At 33.4% G+C, this 23,399-nt stretch overlaps 1 protein-coding gene across 1 annotated transcript; it reads right to left on the bottom strand.

Annotated features, from left to right (window-relative positions):
* LOC132277645 (uncharacterized) lies at positions 1-1,932 on the bottom strand. Its single transcript, XM_059779484.1, has one exon. The coding sequence runs from the start codon at positions 1,930-1,932 to the stop codon at positions 1-3; it is 1,932 nt and encodes a 643-aa protein (XP_059635467.1).
* Between the last annotated feature and the right edge of the window lie 21,467 nt (positions 1,933-23,399).

The following is a 23,399-nucleotide window of genomic DNA, read 5'->3' as shown; positions in this document are numbered from 1 at the left end:
CTATTTAAGTTGTGCTCGTCGAGTTTTCAAAGACTCGAATTCATTAATAATAGACTCCAAGTTAATTTTCCAAACAAGGTCCTGTTCAAAGTTGACGGTCATGCAATCAGCAAGAAATTCATCTCCCATTGTGCTACGCTGCGCTGTTTTAACACGTTTCATGCCTGAAAATGCTCTCTCTGTAGTTGTTGTAGAAACGGGAAGAGTCAACACAAGACGGATCAATCCGTCAACCAAAGGGTAGCACTTGGATTTTCTTCTCACAACTAGTTTCCTACATAAATCTGTAAGAGAAGAAGTATTTTGAAACTCGTGATCACTAGGTACATCAAGTTGATAATGCATCAGCTGAATCTTTAATACTTTAAGATCTTGATGAGTGAAGTCCCAATGATAGAATTTCTCAGCAAGATTGCAAATATTCTCCATGTTAAAAGATTTAAAAGAATCACTAGGATCCAAAGCTGAGCTAAAAGTAAGAAGTTCCACTACTTCATTGTTGAATCTATGGTTTAACTCCATCAGCTGTAAATCTATTACAGAGTTGAAAATGTCAAAGTGATAATGGTGCTCAACTGTAATATTATCTTGTTGCTGACAATGACGACCAGTACCCTCTACATAACGAGAAGTCAAATCAGGTATATCAATGTTATGTCGATTGTAAAATGACACCACATTTGCAAGGAAAATATCCCAATCATCTTGTCTGAAATTTTGAAGCAGAGTTTTGGTTGTTGAGACTAATTTCAAAGCATTTAAAATGTCTTGAGATTTATGTTGCAAGGCTTGACAAAGTGCATCAGTGAATCCCATAATGCTATCCATTAGGTGCAAGATAAATATAAATTCAAAACTTCTCATTGCATTGTAAACACCTAAAGCTTGCCCACGTATCTGTTGATTTTGCCCACCCTTTCTAAGACTTTCAACAACTGTGCAGGATGTAGTATACATATCAATCAAGTTCCTAACAGAATCATAATGTGAACTCCAACGAGTAGCTTCAGCTCGATGCAAGGTGCCAATCTCATTAGCCCCTTTACCAGATTGACGTTCACCTGTGCTCAACATACGTGCAATCTCATCCCTTTGAAAAGATTTTAATTCACCAATACGCTTGGGAGAGGAAGTAACAAGATTGACAATACAAGTCAAGTGAGAGAAGAATTGCCAAATCTTTGGCTTATCTTTTGCTGCTGCAACTAGTGCTACTTGTAATAGATGAGCAAAACAATGGACATAATAAGCAAATGGACAATCTTTAACAAATAATGCTTGTAGACCATTCCATTCGCCGCGCATATTACTCGCACCATCGTACCCTTGACCTCTCAAATTTTGAATTAAAAGATCGAACTGAGCAAGAATACCTGATATTGCATCCTTAAGCGTCACTGCTAATATGTTTTTAACTCCCACAATGTCAAAAAAAAGTTCCATTAGCACACCATCATGCTTGACATATCTTAAAACAAGAGCCATTTGCTCCGTTTTAGACTCATCTTGTGCTTCATCAACAAGAATACAATATTTGCCTCCCGCAACTTCATCACAAATTATTTTTCTCACTCTATTTGTAAGAATATGAAGAATCTCTTTTTGAATCGATGGAGCAATGTATTGAGCATTTTGTGGAGCATTGTCCAAGATAACACTTGAGATTTCATCATTTCCTTCTGCTTTATACTTCAACACTTCAATAAAATTCCCTCGATTTAATGAACTTGAACTTTCGTCATGGCCTCTAAAACTAATTCCTTGTAATGCTAGGAAGCGAACAGTTTCAATAATTGCCTTAAGCCGCATTCGATTCTTCAAAACATCTTCTCTTGATTGGGCATTCAACACTTTATCAATATGTTGTGCCAATTTATTTAAATTTTCATAAAGCATGGCACATTTTCTATGTGGTGAAGATTGAAGTCCCATGTGTTTCAAGAATACACAATTATCTCCATCACCAACTTTCTTCCAATTCTTATATCCATCATCAATAAGTGAAGAACGGCACCCCGTTATATTTGTTTCTTCAAAAAGAAAGCATGGAAAACAATATGCTTTATCTTTTGAAGGAGAATATTCTGGCCAAGGAAATTGTTGGAACCATTCATACTTAAATCACCGATTCTGCCTTCCATCCCAAGAGTTAGGATAATTGGAAAGTTTAGGTTGATAAGGCCCCAAATTGATATAAGTTCGTCTAACCTCATCCCTTTGATTCACCGGGTATTCATGTATTTGAATACGTAACCCAGGATCTCTTTCAATATAAGTGGAATGGAGTTGCTTGGGTTCAACAACTTAAGGTAGGGCAGGAGGTCGTGAATTAAGATCATTGTCAATGTCAGATGCACTAGGTATATCCTTTTTCGATTGATAATCGTCGCTCATATGGCCTTTCTTTTGATAGAATGAGAGAATAGACATACTTTTTACTTTCTTGTTTGGCGGTTGATGTTGAGCCATTATTATTTTTAACCTAATAAAATTAAAGAATGAGTTAAATTAAAAATACCTAAATCAAATTTAACAACCATGAGGGGTGAATAATGAATTGCAATAAACAAATACAGGTAATAAATTAGAAATATCAACAATGAAGTGACCCAAATTATATTCTCTACTAATCAATGGCAGAAGTTACCTATATTCACCAAATACAAAAATTATCAGCTGATCGTTTATATGCTTTCAAACATTTATCTCTACACAAATATATTTATATATATATATATGCATATATGAAAATGTATATAGTTGAATCTAAAGCAGTAAAGCTCACCTTTGTGGTGCCTGAAATTTGAGCGAGCTGAAACTTCACCGAGACTCGGCTTTTCTCAGTTCCTCTGGACTATCTGTGTGGTTTTTTCAAGAGAAGGGTTAGGAGTTAGGACAAAACAGAAGTGATGAGAGAGAAAGAGACTAAATTACTCAAAATATGTATATGACTATGTGTCTATATCAGTAATTCAGTATACCTCTGCCTATATATACATGTGATAAAGTCATAAACAACTCAAATCAATGATTTTATTCAACAAAATTGTCAAATACACAAAATATTAAATATATAAAGGGTACCAAAACCACAGTTCATAACCATTAACCTCTGCAGCTCTGCCTATATATATATTATATAGAGAATCTCAAATCAAAGACTTTATTCAATAAATTGTCAGAACAAAGACAAAAGAACAGAAAAATTAGCAGTATCAACGAACCCATCTGCTGTTTCAATGAATAAATTCCAAAGAGCAATAAAAATTAAAAATCCAAATGAGATTTAATCAAAGACATGCAATTGCAAAAGAACCCTATTGGATTTCTCAAAAAGAGGGGTTTAGTCTCAAAAGAGATATGTGTCATGTGTGTGTGAGTATCAATTAGGAAAAAAAAAAAAATATCTTCAATGGAGTGTCTTCTGAGACGAAAGTCACGAAACGCCAAACTTTACAGGATGAGTGAATCTTAAGCGACGAAGAATGGGAAATTGGGGATTGAAAGATTAAAGAGTTAGAAAATTTTAGAGGAACTAGGTTTAGATTTAGAGGGAGAGAAAGAGTGAACTCTCTGGGAGTTTTTTTTCTTTGATTTGTTTAGGGCTTGTTTGGCTTGGGCATATTTGGTTGGGCCTTTATTTTAAAATTGTGGCTTAAATATTAGACTTGTTTAGATGGGTTAAAAGGGGGGCTAATATTACTATTAAATTTTTTTTTTTTTAAAACATTGGTAGAACATACCTATACTTAAAAAAATATATATATATATATTTTTGGGGGGGGGGGGGGGGGGCTCAAGCCCACCCAAGCCCCCCTCTGTGTCCGCCGTTGGGAGTTATAATGGGAATGTTGGACTTTGAAACCGGAACATATTAGAACTCGGTTCCTTATCTTACCACCATCACTGAACCTCGGAGACTTTCTATTTATTTCATCCTTGCATAATCAAAGTAGTAAAACAGTCAAGCCAGTATATAAATCAATCTACTTTCGTCCCATTTTAATAAAAAAGTATACAATACCTTAATGGTTGAATATTCGTGGTATCTCGTCCAATTGAGAGTCATAATAAGGCCTCAAAGACAAAGTTATAAAGTTATCGGTGACAAAAAATGATGGTACTTATTGATAAATTTTTAAATTGTTAACTTAAATAATAATAATAATAATAATAAAGGGTTATCAAATAGGGCTAAAGTAACAATAATTTATTTTAAAATTCATAATGGCAGCTGGTTGGAGCTTTTGTTCAACTGTTGATGTAGCAACCAACGGTTAGATGGGCTTGTAATTGGGTGCCCTTTTGGGCCTGTTTTGTGGGCTTGCTTCGTGCTTGCCCCTTTTTGGCTTTTTGTACAGTTCCTTAATTAATGCATTAACTGACCCGGGAAAAAAATACTCCGTAATAATTTGTAAAGAGGGGATTTTTGCATTCCACAACACTTCCCCATTCATTATTATTATTATTTTTATTTTTTTTTATAATAAAAATGAAATAATATTATGTAAACTTCGCATTAATCAATTTGTTTTCACATTAACGTCTTTATTAACTTATGTACTTATCATTATCTTTCTTCATCTTCTTCTGCTGTTTCACCGACTTCGAGATGTAGCCCTTTTATTTGAAATAAAAATATTAAACTTGTTAAGAATAAAATGGTGTTGATGTATATAGTTCACTTTTTATTTTTGATATCAGAAACATTGAACAATAGGGGTTTGCTTTGTTAAAAACATCTTTTGATATGTCGAAACAAAAAAAAAAAAAAAAAAAAAAAAAAATGTCGTCAGAATAAAAGCAAATGATGCAGTAAGTTATAGACACTACAAGAAAAGTGATTTTTAACCACGGTTCTGCATGAACCCGTTGGATTTGTAGTTCAAAATTGTCTACAGATTCTTTTTCTATTTTGAAATATTGAAATTTGTTAAGGAAATTGTGTCCCATAAAGTTCCTATTTTAGAGTTGTGATTGATACGGTAACTCTTTATAGACAAGTTGGAAAATACTTGTCCAACAAGAACTTAGGTTAGAAAACTTTATAAATAGATATGGGTATGAGAGAGAGTAAATTGTAAAGAGAAAAAGAGAGTTGAGATTGTGAGAGAGAGAGAATAGTGTGTAATTAAGTTTTTGAAGTAAAATTAGTCGTTTTTCACCCGTGGACTAGGCAATTTGCCAAACCTCGTAAATCTCATTTTTTGATTGTGTGTGATTTTTTATCTGTTATATTTACCAATTGTGTGTGTGAAATCTTAACAGAACCGTGATAGAAGATCCTTTCTACCATGGTTTTAAATGAATCGTGGTAAGAAATGATTTTCTACCACGGTTCATGTGAAACCGTGATAAAAATGATATTTAAAAGTGATTTTTTTTTGACAAAAATAAATATACTACCCAGACCCTAATCTCTCTTGATTACCGTCCTCATCAGACCCTCGGACAAAAATTGTCTCCTTTAGAACAATTAACCTGTTCCAGCCGGTAGGCATCTAATGGCTATAATTGAGCCACGTCAACTTCATCAACTTTGGTAACAAAAAAAGTTACCGAGCTACACTTTGTTTACTATAAGTACAATAAATATTATAAATAAATATTTTTTATCCGCTGTACAATATACCATATATATAATATTATTATTATTTTTCCTTATTCCCCTATTGACTAAAATTCAAAATCTCCTCCATATTTCACCGGATTGTTTTGGCGTAAACATCACTAGTCTAGGTTTTTAGACTGCAAATGTCTTTGGTCAATGTATTTGCTTCCATCTTGTATGGAGTTAGGGCTTCACTCTTTGTATGGGCTCCAAATTTGGGCTTTGTTTGTTAGGGAATCTCAACTTGTTTTTGTTTATTTGGGCTTTGGCCCTTTTGTACATCTATTATATTTATACAACAAGTTTACATTCCCAAAAAAAAAAAAAAATCTAGTATTGCAAATATCACTGCCTTGAATGTGGTAAAACACTTGAATTCAATCTAAGTGACATGTCACGTATAGTTTGAATGTTATGCAAGTACACTGCCATGAACTTCTTTATGTGCCATGGCATAGGCCACTTGAGGCATTCCGGGCCTGAAATGGGCATTCTACTCTGGACCAGTCCAAGTGTGTTACGGGACGTCCACAATGGCTTAGCATTTTTAAACCGGTCTATTTTGGGTTGGACCAGTCCAAGTCCCTTGTTCACCACTCAATTTTTAGGTTAAGAGTTTAGTTGAGCATATAGGTCGTCGGTCAGTCTTATGTTTTTACATTTGGGATTTGTGCATTTGGTCCAATTTACTTTATTTGTGTTGGGGAAACAGAAGTTTTTAAAACTTTATAAAGAATTTTTAAATAAAGATCTTAATTCATGTGTAGAGACAAGTTTTATGCATAAAGAATATGAAGATCCATTCAAATTAGGGATAGAAAACTTACATCAAAGTTTGAGTAAACCTTAGATCTCTCCTCTAAAGTGAATGTTCTCACTTATTATAGATCTCTTTGCTAGATGCCTTCTCCTTGGATCTCCATTTTCTTGGTAATTTTACCTTTAGGAATCACCCGTAAGCCTACATGAATGACCTTAGAGAGCTAAGCTTATGGGAACCTCAATTAGATAGGAACACTAACCCTAAAATTTCAAAAAGAGAAAAATATTTTCTTATCTTCTAAAATTATTTAACAAATTGTAACATAAAATATACATAGACTCCATGTATATATAGGCAACATAAAAATAATAATTAAAGACATTATATTTTTCTCAATATCTAAGACTAACGTGATATCTCAAATCTAATAGTTCTCCAATATCAAGTTGGGCTATGATTGAGAATCATTTGGGCTTATTATTTTGTTCGCTAAAATAAATTAATAATTGGCCCGATCCATGGACCCAATTCAATTAATTCATAAATTAATTTCTACTCCATTAAAAGAAATTAATTGAAATCCAATAAAATAATAAATAACCTCTAAGTTAATGTTGCACTTTGACCCCTCTATGCAAAATTAGTTATCGGATAAATAAAGCTATCAATCCGATTACTTAATTAATATATTTATTTTGGTACCTTTGATTATTTCTGACTTGATCACAATAAAATATTTGTTTGACAAAAATAATAATTTAATAAATAAATATATAATAAATCATTTTGTCTAAAAACACATGAAGACCTTCGAATTTAGTTTATAATCAACCATAATCAATACAAAATAAATACAAGTAACAATGATGCAAATATTGGAAATATAACCCTCTAACTATTAATTACATAATTACCCAAAGTGTCGGTCTAAGGATTCCGAAGAATCCGCCGAATAAATCAAAGTAATTACTAATTAATAAAAAAGTCTATACTTCTCTCATGCTTAAGAGTCAAATGCCATGACAGTAATATGAAGCAATGCATACGACGGCTCTCGCAATATATCTCAACCTAACGCAGATCCAGTTTAAGTCTTAATTAATAATGAGTCCATCCATAACTACCGACTATGAACTATTTGTGATTACTATTTATATTCATGTGTTGATCGCAATCACATACATATATAAATATTTCTTGTAATCAAGTGGACACTATCAATTCCATAATGAATCGAAACTTAATACATTGAATTCACCAATTATATAAATCATACATATTTTAGATATGTCAGGAATATATGTCATTATAATCCAAATAGGAATTTGCTATGCTAGGGCATATAAATCCCAACAACTCCCACTTGTCCTCATAGCCAATTCAAATTACATCTAACTCCAATGTTATCCAAGTGACGATCAAAACTATTAATCAATGACACCTTTGTTAATGGATCAATAAAGTTGTGTTCCAATACAATGTTCTAGCCATGAGTACATTTTCTTACTGGATAATATCATGTAAAACATGATACTTCCTATCAATGTACCTTGTTCTCTATGGTGCCTTGGATCATTGGTTTAGGCTACTTCTGCACTATTGTCACAATATAGCTCGATAGGTAGGCTAGTATGCTCCACAACCTCTAAATCAATGAGATCAAACCAAAAGGCTTCCTTTACTGCCTTTAAGGCTAAAATGAACTCCACCTTCAGGTTTGAGTCAGCGGTTAAAATCTGCTTAACAATCTACTAACTGTATTCCTTTCTATTGAATGAACATATACCAAGTCATGAACCTCACAGTATCTACTTCTGATTGAAAATAAAAACTAGCATATCCGACTGAGACAACATCATCGCATCCATAAATGAGTATGAGATTATTAGTTCTCCTAAGGTATTTTATGATATTTTTCACAACAAACTAATTATCAAGTCCAGGATTGGACTGATATATACTAACTATTCCTACATTGTAGCGGATGTCCTGTCTGGTATAGACCATGGCATAAATGATACTCCCACATACTGAAGCATATTATTTCAGTCTCATTTGCTCAATCTCCTCTGCTAGTCTTGGAAAACTACTTACTAGAGAGAGCAATTCATGTCAAAAAAGCAATAACTAATTCTTTGAGTTTTGCATACCAAACATGATCTAAACTTTATCAATATAGGATTGTTAAGATAAGCTTATTTTCCTTTTAACCCGATCTTGCAAAAGCTTGATCCTAGGAATATAGCTTACATCTTGAAGATCCTCCATTTCAAAAAATAATTGAACAACTACCTCCTTACTGATGACAAAACTTCCACGTCATTCTAAATAAGTAAGATGTCATCAATATATATATATATATAGTTTTAGAAAAATAATGACATTACCCTATACACACGTGGTTCATTCACTAAAAAATCTTTTGGTATCCTTTTGTAGATTAACTTGCGTTCCATAGGTATTACCCTATTAGAAAGGTCTACAAGATCCCAGATTTTATTAGAATACATAGATTCCAACTCTGATTTCATAGCAACTTGCCAAAATGATCTGTATCCATATTGGTTCATGCTTCCGTGTAGCTCACTGGGTCCAACTCATGTTTAACAGGGATGTCCATAAAGGTCTCACCTAAAACATGATTCTATCAGATTGGATAATAATCCTCCTACTATACCAATGTACCGATGCAAGAATCTGTGCACTAGATGATGCTGACACATCAATAGGGAATTCATTTATAATTCTTAATCTCTATAATGAGTGTGTTCATATGTGGTACAACTGGTACTAATACCATATTCTCTAACATTATGCTACGAAATATGTGATTCATAATATGACCCTTCTATAGATAAACAGTGAGTGTAAATAATTAACTTTTATCATTGAGATTATAAAATAATCCATCCTAGGGCCTTTAGAGTATCCATCAAATCAAACATGCCTATGATCTACTTCCAACTTACTTGTCCATATCAAGCGCACTTGGCAAGACTACCCCATATGTGCATGTGATTAAAACTAAGATTTAGTAAAAAAACATAGCTCAAAAGGTATCCTTGAGATAGACTAAGATGGAATGCAGTTCATAATGTGCATCGATATCATTAAGGCTAAACTCTAAAATGAAAGAGATAATGTAGCATAACTGATCATAGATCTAACCATGTTAAGCAGAATTTTGTTATTCCTTTTTGACACCTCAATTCATTAAGTGTCAATTGCGAAAAACTGGTACATAACACCCTCATTGACCATATAGTTTTGCACTATCCCAAGAAATACTCATATCCACGATCAGATCGAAGTGTTTTGATAAGTTAATATGTGTTCCACATCAGTCTTAACACTCTCGGAATATACCAAAAGTTTAAGACTTTTGTCGCATCAGGTAAATGTATCCAAAATGTGAGTAATCTTGCTTGAATGTTCATAAGATTACACATGTCAATGTGTACTGACTCCAATTGCTCTTTATGTTTACTCATTTGGCTGATTAATGCCCTTAGGGTTATCTATCATTCAATACAGGATTCACAAGTTTGGTTTAGGCTCCCCTACCTCACTAGGTAATAAACCATCTTTGACCAATCTTTGAATCTCATTTTGACTGATTATAACCTAATAATAGATACTAAAAATACAATGAGTCAGGAGTAACAAATATTTTCTTAACATTCAATTTAGAAGATGCAACATTAGTTTCTATATCCTGCAAATATTAACAGCTAATGGTTATAGTATATTAACCATCTTTCAATGCACAAGAAGCAATCAAACATCTATTCAATTTTATAAAAGCAGTTTTACCAAAAGTAACAACACAGTTTTTATAAACCAAAAGTGAAACAAGAATGAGATTGCGTCTAGCATCTGTGCATAAAGATAGTTTTCTAATACTAATATCATTATACTCTCTAATTTCAGATGTAATACTCCCACTGACTTAGTTACAACCTTGACATTGGGTCAAAAGACAAATATATATCCATATCCTTGAGGCTTCTAGATTCCTAAAATCATTGCAACGAATTGCAAACATGTTTAGTGGTGTTGCCCAAGTATTGACTCTAGAGGAGGGGGGGTGAATAGAGTCTATGGCAAACAATGGCCAATTTTTTGATTCGCAAATTCTACTTAACACCTTCTAACAATTATGCAATAATCAAGATATGGACATAAGCAATTAGTAGCATAAATGTAAAGGAGATAAGAGAAGAAAGATTGCAAACATTCACACGGCGATTTTAACGAGGTTCGAAAACTCCTACTCCTCGGCTCAAGACCCCTCTTGAGACTTCCCAATCCACTACGGCACCTCCTTACTGGTGGAGAGCAAACCTTTACATGAAGTAACTCCTTACTTCACGTTGCTAAGAGACAACCTCTCTTAGGCTTCCTTTAGGTCACACCAACCCTTACAAATTGAAGCTAGCTTGCTTCTTCTTCCTTGGGCCACACCAGCCCTTACAAATTGAAGATCAGATTTGTTGAATACAAATGTATCTCTCAAAGATTGATATGCAAATATTAGCTCACAACTAGAGTATAAATGAATATATTGAAGGTTAATACTCTATGAATGATTTGAGATGAGAGAGTATGATATGAATGAAGAACAAAATCTCTTTGGATGCTATATGATGTTTCTCTATGGTAGCAACATGTAATCCCGAAGTCCCCAGCTCTATTTTTAGAGTTTTAATGAGCTAATTTGAAAATATAGCTGTTGTGCACGCTACCCAAGAAGAAATTGTGTTTTGGTGGTCCGAAATAGTTTAAGGTTGGTTGTCACTCTTGTTTCGGTATACCAAAGAAAACTTCCATAAGTTTCGGTCGACCGAAAGTCCTTCCTCCTTTGTTCTAAAGCATTCTGTGAGAATCGGTCATCCGATTCATATTGCCTCTTAGTTTCGGTCGTCCAAAACACCTAGTAGTGGATTTTCATTTTCTTGGTTCAGTAGACCGAACTGGGTTGGTCTTTTATTTCGGTAGGCCGAAATACAACTACAGTTTCAGGAATTGTTCTAAGTTAACAGGTGAGACAGTCTGTGTACAGGACATCTGCACAGACCTTATTTCCTTTGAAAACATTTAAGTAAATGTCTTATTTTAAGTTTACAATGTAAATAAGGAAGTACCCCCCATTTGGATTCAATAAAAAATACTAGAAAATTGAAATCCAACTAAATCAAAATGTAGAAATTCAGTTTTAGTACAAATTTGGATTTTCGACAGTTTTGGTAAAAATGAATCCGCATGTAGACTAATGTAGACTTTGTCAAAAATTCTGATAAAATCAGTTTAGGCTAGTTAAAGTATAAAGAGTTATTACTGGGAAAAATGGATTTTTGAAATAATCATGATGATATGGTATGCATGGTTCTATAGAGATGAGTTTCAAATGGATTCATAAATACTTTGACATTAAATCCTAAACACTCACCATCCTATCTACTCCTTTCTTCACGCTTTGTCCATAATCGTGTAGGCTTTTAGGTAGTCTTACTTTCTTTCTTTCTTTAAGTTGCTTTCTTGCTCGTTGTAGTCCAAGCTATCTTTGGATGGACTTTGCATTCGCTTCTTTGCAACTTCATGTCTTCTTTATATCCATTGCTTTCCTTGATGTGATCTTGAATAATGGAATACTTGGAATGATCTTTCGTGCTTCATTGAGGTCATCATTTGAATGTGAATAATCTATAACACTCAATGTAAACATTAGTCCTTAAACATCATTAATGGTTTGTTATGATCAAAACCTCTAGATTGTCCTTGGTTAAAATCCTTAAAATCCTTAAGGTCAACAAGTGGGTCTAAAATCTATCCATCAGGAATAAATAGACACAACCACATAACATGGTTGAATAATGAAGTATACATTTTCCTATGCTACGTTGTTGCTTTGACAGTTCATCCTTGAGTGTCTTAGTTAGCTGTAAAAGAAACAGTTTCCTTCGCCATTAACTTACACTGTTTTATTTCCTTTAACCTTTTGGATCTCCAATGTTTTGTGCTAGCCTAATCCTATTGTCATCTTTCTTCTTTTCCTTTGCCCTTCCACTTGGGCCTTGAAGAATATTGTATAAACTAAGTTAGATTGATAGGAATGCCTATACTTTCGATTATCCCTTCATTTGTTACCAACTCTATAAGAATATCAGTGAGTGTGAACTTAAACTGGTTCTTTATTTAGTTCACTCTAAAAGAGTCGAACGAGATTGGTAACAAGGCAATAATCATGTCAACTTGAAACTTACCACCCAAGTCAGCCTTATTGACCTTCAGTTAATTTTTAAATAATAAACATCATTTTCAAAATACGATCTCTTACTGGAGTTCCTTAGGTTATCTTGATGGTATTCTAGTCTAGAATAATACTTAGGCATACGCTCTATCCAATCTCACCAAAACATCTTATTGAGATTTAACATGATGCTTGAAGAAAATAAAATAATGCAAATATTAGCTTTGTAGCGTATTTGAAATAAACTCAAGAATATTGCATCGAACCATATTATATGCCTTATTTCACTTATTAAAAGCATTAATGTCCTCTTGGGTATTTAAAAGTAAAAAGAGTTAGGTATAGGAGTAATAAATACATTTTGTACCCTTACGTTGTAAGTAAAATATCTAAGATCATTTTTCAGTCTATATAAATGAGGTCCAATTACATTGAATATGCTAGCAAACAGATAAAATGGATTAAACATAATTAATCTGAATATAAATGCATTTATACAATAAGCAAGGTAAATTATTAATACTATCATGCATATTTAAAATTTAAATGAGTTTGTTAACCACATAGTCTAATAAATCTCAATAGAATAAGAGTTCATTATCACTATTGATGAACAATCCCTTTTAATTAATGTGGGTCCCTCAACTTCGTAGCAAAATAAATCATACAATCAATACGTCAATAACTTATCCTGATGGAGGAGTTCATTATTACTATTGTTGAAATTCATTTGCTATTAGGCGAGCACTTCCATTAAAATAATAATATGTGGGTCCTTTAACCACTTTGTATGAAAAATCAGATAACTAATACGCTAATAATTTATTCGGTTGGCGAAGTTCATTATTGCTATTGGCGGGCAAATCCCATCATTTACATATCTCTTAAGACAATGCCTTGTCTGTATATATGAAATGATTCCCGATTATATTTAGCCTTTCTAAAATCACCTAGTATAGACCATTCCGTTGGGGAGCTAACACTATTGATTTTAGATTGAGTGTATAATGTTATTAATGCTCCAATGAAAAATATAACATTAAATATCTTGTCATTATAATTTATACTCTTTAAATCATACGTGGGGCCTTATTTTTAAAGATCTAATTACAATGAACATTTAATATTTTTATTTTCATAAGACAACCATTCTTGTAATCTTAGACTCTTCAAATCATGCGTAGGGCCTTATTTTTGAAGATCTAATTACAATGGTTATAATAATGAAAGCCACGGAGTAATGTATAAAAATTTCCTCTCCCACTCAATTTTTAATCATTCATAATTAGGGTTTTCAATTTATTCATTTACATGATATAATACATGAAAACGCATTGATTGTAATCTAATTAAATTTAGAAAAAATTTGGACTTTAAATGATTCACCAATATTTAATTTGAGGCACACCTTTTAAAAAATAAAATAATTTTTCAAAAATAATTTTTCATTTCCCCTTAAGTGCCCTCTAATTAATTAGTAATTAAATTCAATTAATTTTCATAATTTAATTAATATAAATCAAGTCATTTAAAAAAATATTATGGATCCAATGCATGAATAATAATTAATTAATAATTATCTATTTTATGCATTTCATACATCACATAAATAAATAAATGACAGATAAAGCAAATAAAATGGCCAATAGATTTAGCTTTTAACATTTAAATGCTCTAATTATTGCACGAGGGTCAACTATAGGTATAAGAACACCTACAGGAGGCTGTAATGTGCCTGGAGAAGCAAAACATCGCTTGGGACGCGCTAGGGGAGCTGCAGCGTGTGGCACGTGCTACCACGCGCTGGCACACGCCAGTGGGAAGCTGCAACACATGGCATGCGCTCCCACGCACTAGGAGGAGATGGCATTGGCTGGCGCGTGCTTCCCACGCTCCAGCTTGTTGGCTGAGCTTGTAGCGCCCTGTAGGTGCGCCCACACCATATTACTTCCTCCTAAGATTTGATCTGATGGCTGCTGGTGTGTGCGCATGTGGAGCGTGCCACACTGGATTAGCCACGATTACTCTGGTGCTACCCTTGCTAGCGGTGGCGCTTCGGTCGCCGGAAAAATGCCGAAAATTGCAAAAAAAATTAAAAAACTTTCCAGAATTCATTATTTGGCCTAAAAAATTCTAGAAAAATTTTAAAAAAATTCAATAAAATTCCTAAAGCCAAAATAAACCCTTTTGGATCTTCTTGAAACTTCATAGCATCCTTTGATGAAGATTAAATGGCTTTAAATAAATTTTACAATTTGAAATACAATGGAAAAAATTAAATTATATTATTGAACTTTCAAATGGCTAAATCAAAGCCTTAATTACTTTCATGCAAAGATAAAATTACATTTAATTAACCTATAAGCTTCATCCATGGCCTAAACATACATCAACATCATCCAATCACAAAAATATATACATCATGATCATATATTAATATATACATATGCGTATATAAATTTAGATCCATGAATGATATTTTTTTCAATAAAAAATATGAACTCTATACATGAATCAAATCTAGCTCTGATACCACTGTTGGGGAAACGAAAGTTTTTAAAACTTTTTGAGGGATTTTCAAATAAAGATCTGAATTCATGTGTAGAGACAAGTTTTATGCATGAAGAATATGACGATCCATTCAATTTAGGGATAGAAAACTTACTTCAAGGTTTGAGTAAATCTTAGATCTCTCCTCTAAAGTGAATGTTCTCACTTATTGTAGATCCCTTTACTAGATGCCTTCTCCTTGGATCTCCATCTTCTTGGTAATGGTTTTGCTTTTAGGAATCACCCATAAGCCTCCATGAATGACCTTGGAGAGCTAAGCTTGTGGGAGCTCCATTAGATGAGAACACTAACCCTAAAATTCTAGAGAGAGAAAAATATTTTCTTGTCTTCTAAAATTATTTAACAATGCGTAACATAAAATATACATGGACTCCATGTATTTATAGGCAACATAAAAATAATAATTAAAGACATTATATTTTTCTCAATCTCTAAAACTAACGTGATATCTCAAATCTAACAGATCTCCAATATCAAGTTGGGTTATGAGTGAGAATTATTTAGGCTTATTATTTTCTTGGCTAAAATGAATTAATAATTGGCCCAATCCATGGACCCAATTCAATTAATTCATAAATTAATTTCTACTCCACTAAAAGAAATTAATTGAACTCCAATAAAATAATAAATAACTTTGAAGTCAATGTTGCATTTTAACCCCTCTATGCATAATTAGTTATCCGATAAATAAAGCCATCAATCTAACTACTTCGTTAATATATTTATTTTGGTACCTTTGGTTATTTCCGGCTTGATCACAATAAAACATTTGTTTGACAAAAATAATAATTTAAATAAATAAATATACAATAAATCATTTTGTCTAAAAACACACGAAGGCCTTCGAATTTAGTTTGTGATCAATCATAATCAATACAAAATAAATACAAGTAACAATGATGCAAATATTGAAAATATAACCCTCTAACTATTAATTACATAATTACTCAAAGTGTCGGTCTAAGAATTCCGAAGAATCCACTGAACAAATCAAAGTAATTACTAATTAATAAAATAATCTATATTTCTCTCATGCATAAGAGTCAAATGGCATGACAGTGATATGGAGCAATTGCATACGACGATTCTCTCAATATATCTCAACCTAACGCGGATCTAGTTCAAGTCTTAATTAATAATGAGTCCATCCATAATTATCGGCTATGAACTATTTATGATCACTATTTATATTCATGCATTGATCGCCATCATATACATTTATAAATATCTCTTGTAATCAAGTGGACATTATCAATTACTTAATGAATCAAAACTTAATACATTGAATTCATCAATTATATAAATCATAAATATTTTAGATATGCCAGGAACATATGTCACTATAATCCAAATAGGAATTTGCTATGCTAAGGCATATAAATCCCAACAATTTGTTCCAATGACCAGAGTATATAGAATTCGGGGCATGGGTCACACAATCCTTCTCAACATGTGTCGCTCTCACACTCCATTAAATTTGGATCCATGCAGCTCAAACCACTTGACCGTATGACTTGAACAAATAATGTAATTCTACTAATAATATGGATATTGAATTGGTCCTAGCTATTTGGCTAAAACCATTTAACGAGATGGCTTGAATCCACTTGCGTTTGTGTGGTTTAATAAGAGAGGGACAGAAGTTCTGGATTCAAAGGTGAATTATCTTATCTCAGAATGAATGATTTAATTATAGTAGTTAAATGAGTATTTATAGAGTTGTAGGTGCCTATTCGTAACGAGACACAACCATAAGCAATTACACATAATGATGTTTAATTCATACTTTAAAAACATAATAAGACTTTAGAATTATTCATATATAATAAGAATTTTTTGAGAAATTTATGAATTGATTGGGTTTTATCTTATATAGTAGTGTATATAATATATTGATGAATTGTTAAAACATTACTACTCGTCCGTGCAAGTACGTAAAAAAGATGGGATTAACATCAAAATAGGAGATTGTGATATCACGAAGCACTTCGTGTTGGTAAACGTGCAAGTTTTAAAACTTTCTGAGTGATTTTCATACATAAATCTTGATTCATCACATAGAGACAAGTTTTATGCAAAAATAAAATATGATGTATCATTCAATTAATAGATTGAATACTTATATCAAAGGTTTAAGTAAACCTTAGATCTCTCATCTAAAGTGAATGTTCTCACTTATTGTAGATCCCTTTGCTAGATACCTTCTCCTTGGATCTCCATTTTCTTGGTAATGGTTTTGCCTTTAGGAATCACTCATAAGCCTCCATGAATGACCTTGAAAAACTAGGCTTGTGGGAGCCTATATTAGATAAGAACATAAACCCTAGAATTCTAGAGATAGAAAATATATTCTCTGTGACGACCCTGGATTTTTCAACCTAGTGTGTCTTGTGATGACCCGAAACGGATCCAAAATGCGGAAGCAAAAGAAGGAAGGTGACCTCTAGAGATGTACGTCATCCCTAAGGCACCAAAGTGACTCCATATGAAGCTATGGAACTCAAATGAGCCAATCAATAAAACAAGAATGCCAAACCCGAAAAGAAATGAACCAAGGGAAAAGTGGTCATTTCACACTAAAATGGGTGCCACCGTACACACCACTGGAAAGACAACAAAAAATCAACAAGAATAGACTTAAGAATCGCATGATTCGGAGTCCGGACGACAAAGATATCAAGTTCTGAAGTCGAAGGAAGGGAAACCCTATCCCGGTTCGAACAAAATACAGACACTGCCTTACTAAAACTTGAATATCTTAAGCTAAAAGAAGAATCTGAAGATCTAATTGGTGCCATTGGAAAGCTTATTTCGACGCAGTCAATTTAGACTCAAGAACGGACCAATTTGGAGTTCAAACGAAGAAGATATGATGATTTGAAGTCGGAGGTGCAGTGCTAAACCAAGACACACACACACACACCCGTGAATAGTACCTCGAGCGCTCGAACGGCACACGCCCAAGGGCCAAAACTCTCTGCCCTAACTTTGAGCACTCGAGCGACATCTTCGAGAGCTCGTTCTGCTAAAAGCTTAGTAGAAATCTGAGTTTGAAATGTGATTTTGAGAACTTTCTGGGCCTTTTTGAAAAAAAACACAAAGAAAAAACTACCCTCGAAATCATATTTTCTAGCCAACTATGTCAAAAGAAAACTTTATTTTTCATGTGAAAACCCCAAAATGCCCTTATGCTCAGTTTAGGCTCAAAACGGCAAAAATGTAAGTTTGCACCAAACATACATTTAACCCCAAATGCACTTCTAAGCTGAAACGAATATGCACGCAAATGTAATAAGTGATTTTGAGCGCGCGGGAATGGTCCGCGGCTCCCGAAAATAATCGATGCAAAATCCGACCCCCCAACGGCCAAAAGGCGAAAATGAATTTGAAACGGAAATTTTGAAAACCAAAATTTACAAATGATTGGAAATTACTATTTGGCCCTTGGCCACACTTCATGCATGATTAATGAGATCCTACGAAAGAATCAAAATGGAATTCCCACACCCGATGTAAACATAGTGAGACAATAACTTAACATTTTTCAATATTTTCATAATATTTCACGAAGTCAAAACTACATAGAATACAAATACATGTCATTGGCCTCCGGCCTCATCTCATACATGTCAAATACATTGTAAGGAGTGCACTCATGTACACATTACATATACGGAATCAAATATACACATTTTGTCAAATAAAGCTACAAAAGGGCATCTCATGCTAACATTTGCATGAAATGGAAACTTAAGAACTACAAGCCATCCAAGGAATGATGAGCATCACGAACCAAGTCTTCGTACCTGAAAAATGTCCCCACAACATGGGTGAGTAACATAAAGCTACTCGTAGGAGATGAGCATGCATCGACCTAACTTTTTACAATTTTATCACCTTAAGGTGAAATATGTTAAAGGGGATCATGCCACCTAACGTCTATGTCAAAAGGTGACCCAGGGAGCATCCTAAGTTACCTAAGATCATTTCTAGCATAAATCACATCTTTCATGCAATTCCAAACAACATAGGAACATGCTATACAAGTAACTAGATATAGATTCTCAAAGTTATCAACTTGAAATCTAAAATGCTAGAATAACCAAAGTGGGTCATGTTACCTAACGTCTATGTTCCAAATGAATCTATAGGATCATTCCTAAACCACATTTGAACATATAAGGCATAATGTACTTAACAACATCAAAGTTCACAATGATACACTAAAATCATAAAACATAGATGCGCTTAACAACATCAAAATGATTCACAAAAATCATAAAACATAGATGTACTTAACAGCATCAAAATGATTCATTAAAATCATAAACATAGATGTACTTAACAACGTCAAAATGATTTATTAAAATCATAAACATGAATGTACTTAACAACATCAAAATCGCCAATAACCAAAACCACAAGTTACAATATAAACATGATTGTTAACTTGGAATTGAATGCGAAACCAAATAGTGGAAGACTTGGACATCTAAGCTCGGAATTCTACCGAGACCTCAATGGTTATTCCGGGCACTAACCCGCAGGGAAGTGCGCACTATCTCAATTGGGGAGAACTCATACCTCCCGTACTAGAGCCAAACTCTAGCCATGTCACTTGTTGCAACAATGTCCCAAGATTCCAAAAATAAACCAAATAAGTTCACAACTTTTACATAACTTATATAATGTATGAAAACACCTTCCATGCACAAGTAGGTTGAAACCACATAATCCATGCCTTAGGGTTTCAATTCTAAAATGATATACATAATGTCAATTACAAAGTGTGCAATTCACTACACATGACATTAATATATTCCATAAAGAAAACATATTCTCATGAATATAAATATAACAACAAAGTTGTCCAATGCTCAAAATACAACAAAGTGAATACATAACAAGTTCAAGTCCATGATTTGAATATAGAAACAACTTCTAAAATACCAATAAATCCATGGAGCCATTAGATAGAATTTAATTAAACAAGATGATTAAATTCTTTAGATTTCAAATAACCTCAAATTAATATATGTTAAGTAATATATCATGGTCTTTACATATATCAAATCAAAAGTGCAAGATGAGCAAGATATCATCAAATAGAATTTAATTAATTTAAATCAATTAAATCTCTAAATTTCAAAAGTTGTCCAAATGATCTCAAATTAATATATATCAAGCACTAAGTCATGGTCATACCATATCTCAAGTCCAAAATGGGATACAAGCAAAACACAATTTACTAGAATTTAAATCAACTTAAATTCTTTAAATCTCTAGATTTAAAAACTCATTTAAATCATCCCAATTTAATATACAACAAACATCAAGTCATGGTCATGCCATATATCTAGTCCAAAATGAGTTATAAGCAAACTACCATTCTTCATAATTTCTCAAATTAAAACAATACATGCATACAAGTTGTATAAGTATAAAAAACATGCAAGATAACAAACACATAACCCTATAACATCCCCTACCTCACCAGAGATGTGTCTCTCTAGAATCCAAGGCAAAATTAACACAAAATGGCAAACCCTTCTAGGGTTATGAAGAGGAGGATGAGGGGAACAAAAAGAATTCTAAGCTTTAAGGTCTAAGGTGAGTGGAAGGCCATCAAAAATCAAGGTCAAGGCCAAAGGTTTCAAGCTCCATCCATGAAGGCTAGGGTTCTAATGATGAAGGAAATGAAATAATTTGAAAAAGTGTGGTGGAGGAATTAGAAATCCTCCACTCACTAGGTGATCCTACACCATGGTCAACACACACAACTATGGTCAATTGCACAAAACCCTCCTTTAAAACCAGAATCTCTAAGTGGCCTAAAAACAATTGCAAGACTTAATTTGGAGCATACACTTGTCACAAATCCAAGGCTCCATCCTAGGCTTAAATCTCAAACCTACACTTATCAACCATCCAAGCCAACAAGTGCACCAATCCTAGGCCAACAAGTGGTTAAATCTCCACCCTCCACATGTCCTCATCCAAGGCCTCAAAGTGCTTCCACACACATGTCAATAAGTGGACCAATGAGAGTGTGACACTTGTCACACTTTCTGAAAATTGCAAAAAGGTCATTTTTGAAAATATCTTCCAAATTAATTTGCAAAGTGGTTCCTAAGACGAAAAATAATTACTTTACAGTAATTACACAAAAACCCTAAATGTTAGGAAAATTACAAAATGGTTATGTATCTATACCCTTTACAAGAAAAGTAAACACTTAGCATGCTTTTTTACAAAAGTGAAAATACACATAGCATGAAATTTAAATATCGTAGATGTATGCAAAACCAGAATCAAACCCGAACACGAAAAGTGAGGTTATGACAACAAAGTGACAACCGAGAAAAAGACGAAAGGTGAATAGTGTCACAAAAGTGAAAATGTGAAAATGACTCGGTCCTCAAAGGAAGTCGTCAATCCATAGAAAAGAGTCTCGGAAACCATCCCCGAGCACTTAAGATGACACTAAGTGACGAGAAACCGAACTCAGAAAGGAAAAGATCAACGGAAAAAAAATATCCGTGAAAATCTGAAAAAATGAAAGGAAAAAAAATGACCGGGTCATTATATTCCCCTTTCTTTTCTTCTAAAGTCTCCTTAAAATATACATAAACCCATGTATATATAGGCAACATAAAAATAAGAAAAGAAAACAATAAATCCTTCTCAATCTCTAATTCACATATCTCAAATCTAATAGGATTCCAATATCAAGTTGGGCTATGAGTGAGAAACCTATTGGGTTTATTATTTTCTTGGCTACAATGAATTTGTAATCGGCCTGGTCCATGAACCCAATTAAATTAATTCATTACTTAATTTCTACACCACTAAAAGAAATTAATTGAACTCCAATTAAATAATAAATAACCTCTAAGTCAATGTTGAACTTTGACCCTTCTATGCATAATTAGTTATCGGATAAATAAAGCCATCAATCCGACTACTTAATTAATATATTTGTTTTGGTACCTTTGATTATTTATGGCTCGATCACAATAAAATATTTTGATGAGCGCTGAAAAGTGCGCATTTAAACCCCTTAAGCTTGAGTATTCTAGAACCTTTATCTATCTTATTTTCCGGTCTTAGGCTAATTTCATGTTATTACCCTTTTTAGGTGCTTATCCTAAAAATAAGTGAATTCAGCTAAATAAGAGCATTAAAGAAGCTATCTCAAGTTGAATGGAAGAAAGGAGCAAAGTGGAAGCAAAGTGTGGAAAAACAGCAAGTTCGATCGATCTCAACATTCTTTCAATCGATCAGAGCAAGATCGATCTAGCCTCATCAAGATGGATCCAAGCAATTTTCCTTATCCAAAAGATCTCACCATCTTTGATCAATCCAACCTTTCTCAAATCGATCAAAATTATTCGATTTTATCCACACCTACCACCCTACCTACCACTCTTGTCTTTTTCCCAAAATATCCCAAAATATCTAAGAGATTTGTCTTTATTCAAGAAGGCGCCACCAAGGATGATTGATCTCTGCAGCATTCGATGGTTCTCACCAATGTTCGATCGATCTCAACACAGTTCGATCGATCGAACCTCTTCAAGTTCAAAATAAAACAAAGTCCAGCTCATTAAAAGATGGCTCATGGTGCAATCATTGCAAGTGCCTTAGTGCACGAGTCTAGACCATTGGGTGTGACACTTAAGCTACCTATACAAGGATTTTAAGCCATTTTTATCATCATCATATATCTTATCATAACTTACATATCATATATCCTGGAGAGAAGGCTAGAGACTAGAGAGCTTTACACAATTTTGGGAGTTCTTCCATTCTTCTAGGGTTTCCATAAAGAAGGAGGTTATTCCTACCATGGAGATAGCCCTTGAGGGTTGGATGACTACTTTAATGAGTGGCTAGACATCTACTTGGGGCTAGAGTAGCCCCTAAGTTTGCTTCCTAGACCTAGTGCTTTGTATATTTTTGGGAATTTTCTTGTAATAAATGTTTTGATCTTGAATTTATATATATATATATATCTTATGGTTTCTACTTGATGTGTATGGATTAATGCTTTCAATTGATTATCTATTTCTAACCATATGTCTATGTATGCTAGATTGGATGATTCATGTGTTTTTCTCTAGATTTAGTGGAGCTTATGCATGTCTATGTGTATGGATGAAGTTAATCTAGAGATGGTCAAAACATAGTGCTTAATTAAACAC

This window comes from Cornus florida, unplaced genomic scaffold (assembly GCF_030987335.1).
Source record: "Cornus florida cultivar Cherokee Brave unplaced genomic scaffold, ASM3098733v1 CherokeeBrave_3.0.0_Hap2_Chr10, whole genome shotgun sequence".
NCBI lineage: Eukaryota > Viridiplantae > Streptophyta > Magnoliopsida > Cornales > Cornaceae > Cornus > Cornus florida.
This window is presented reverse-complemented; position numbering and strand designations above follow the sequence as displayed.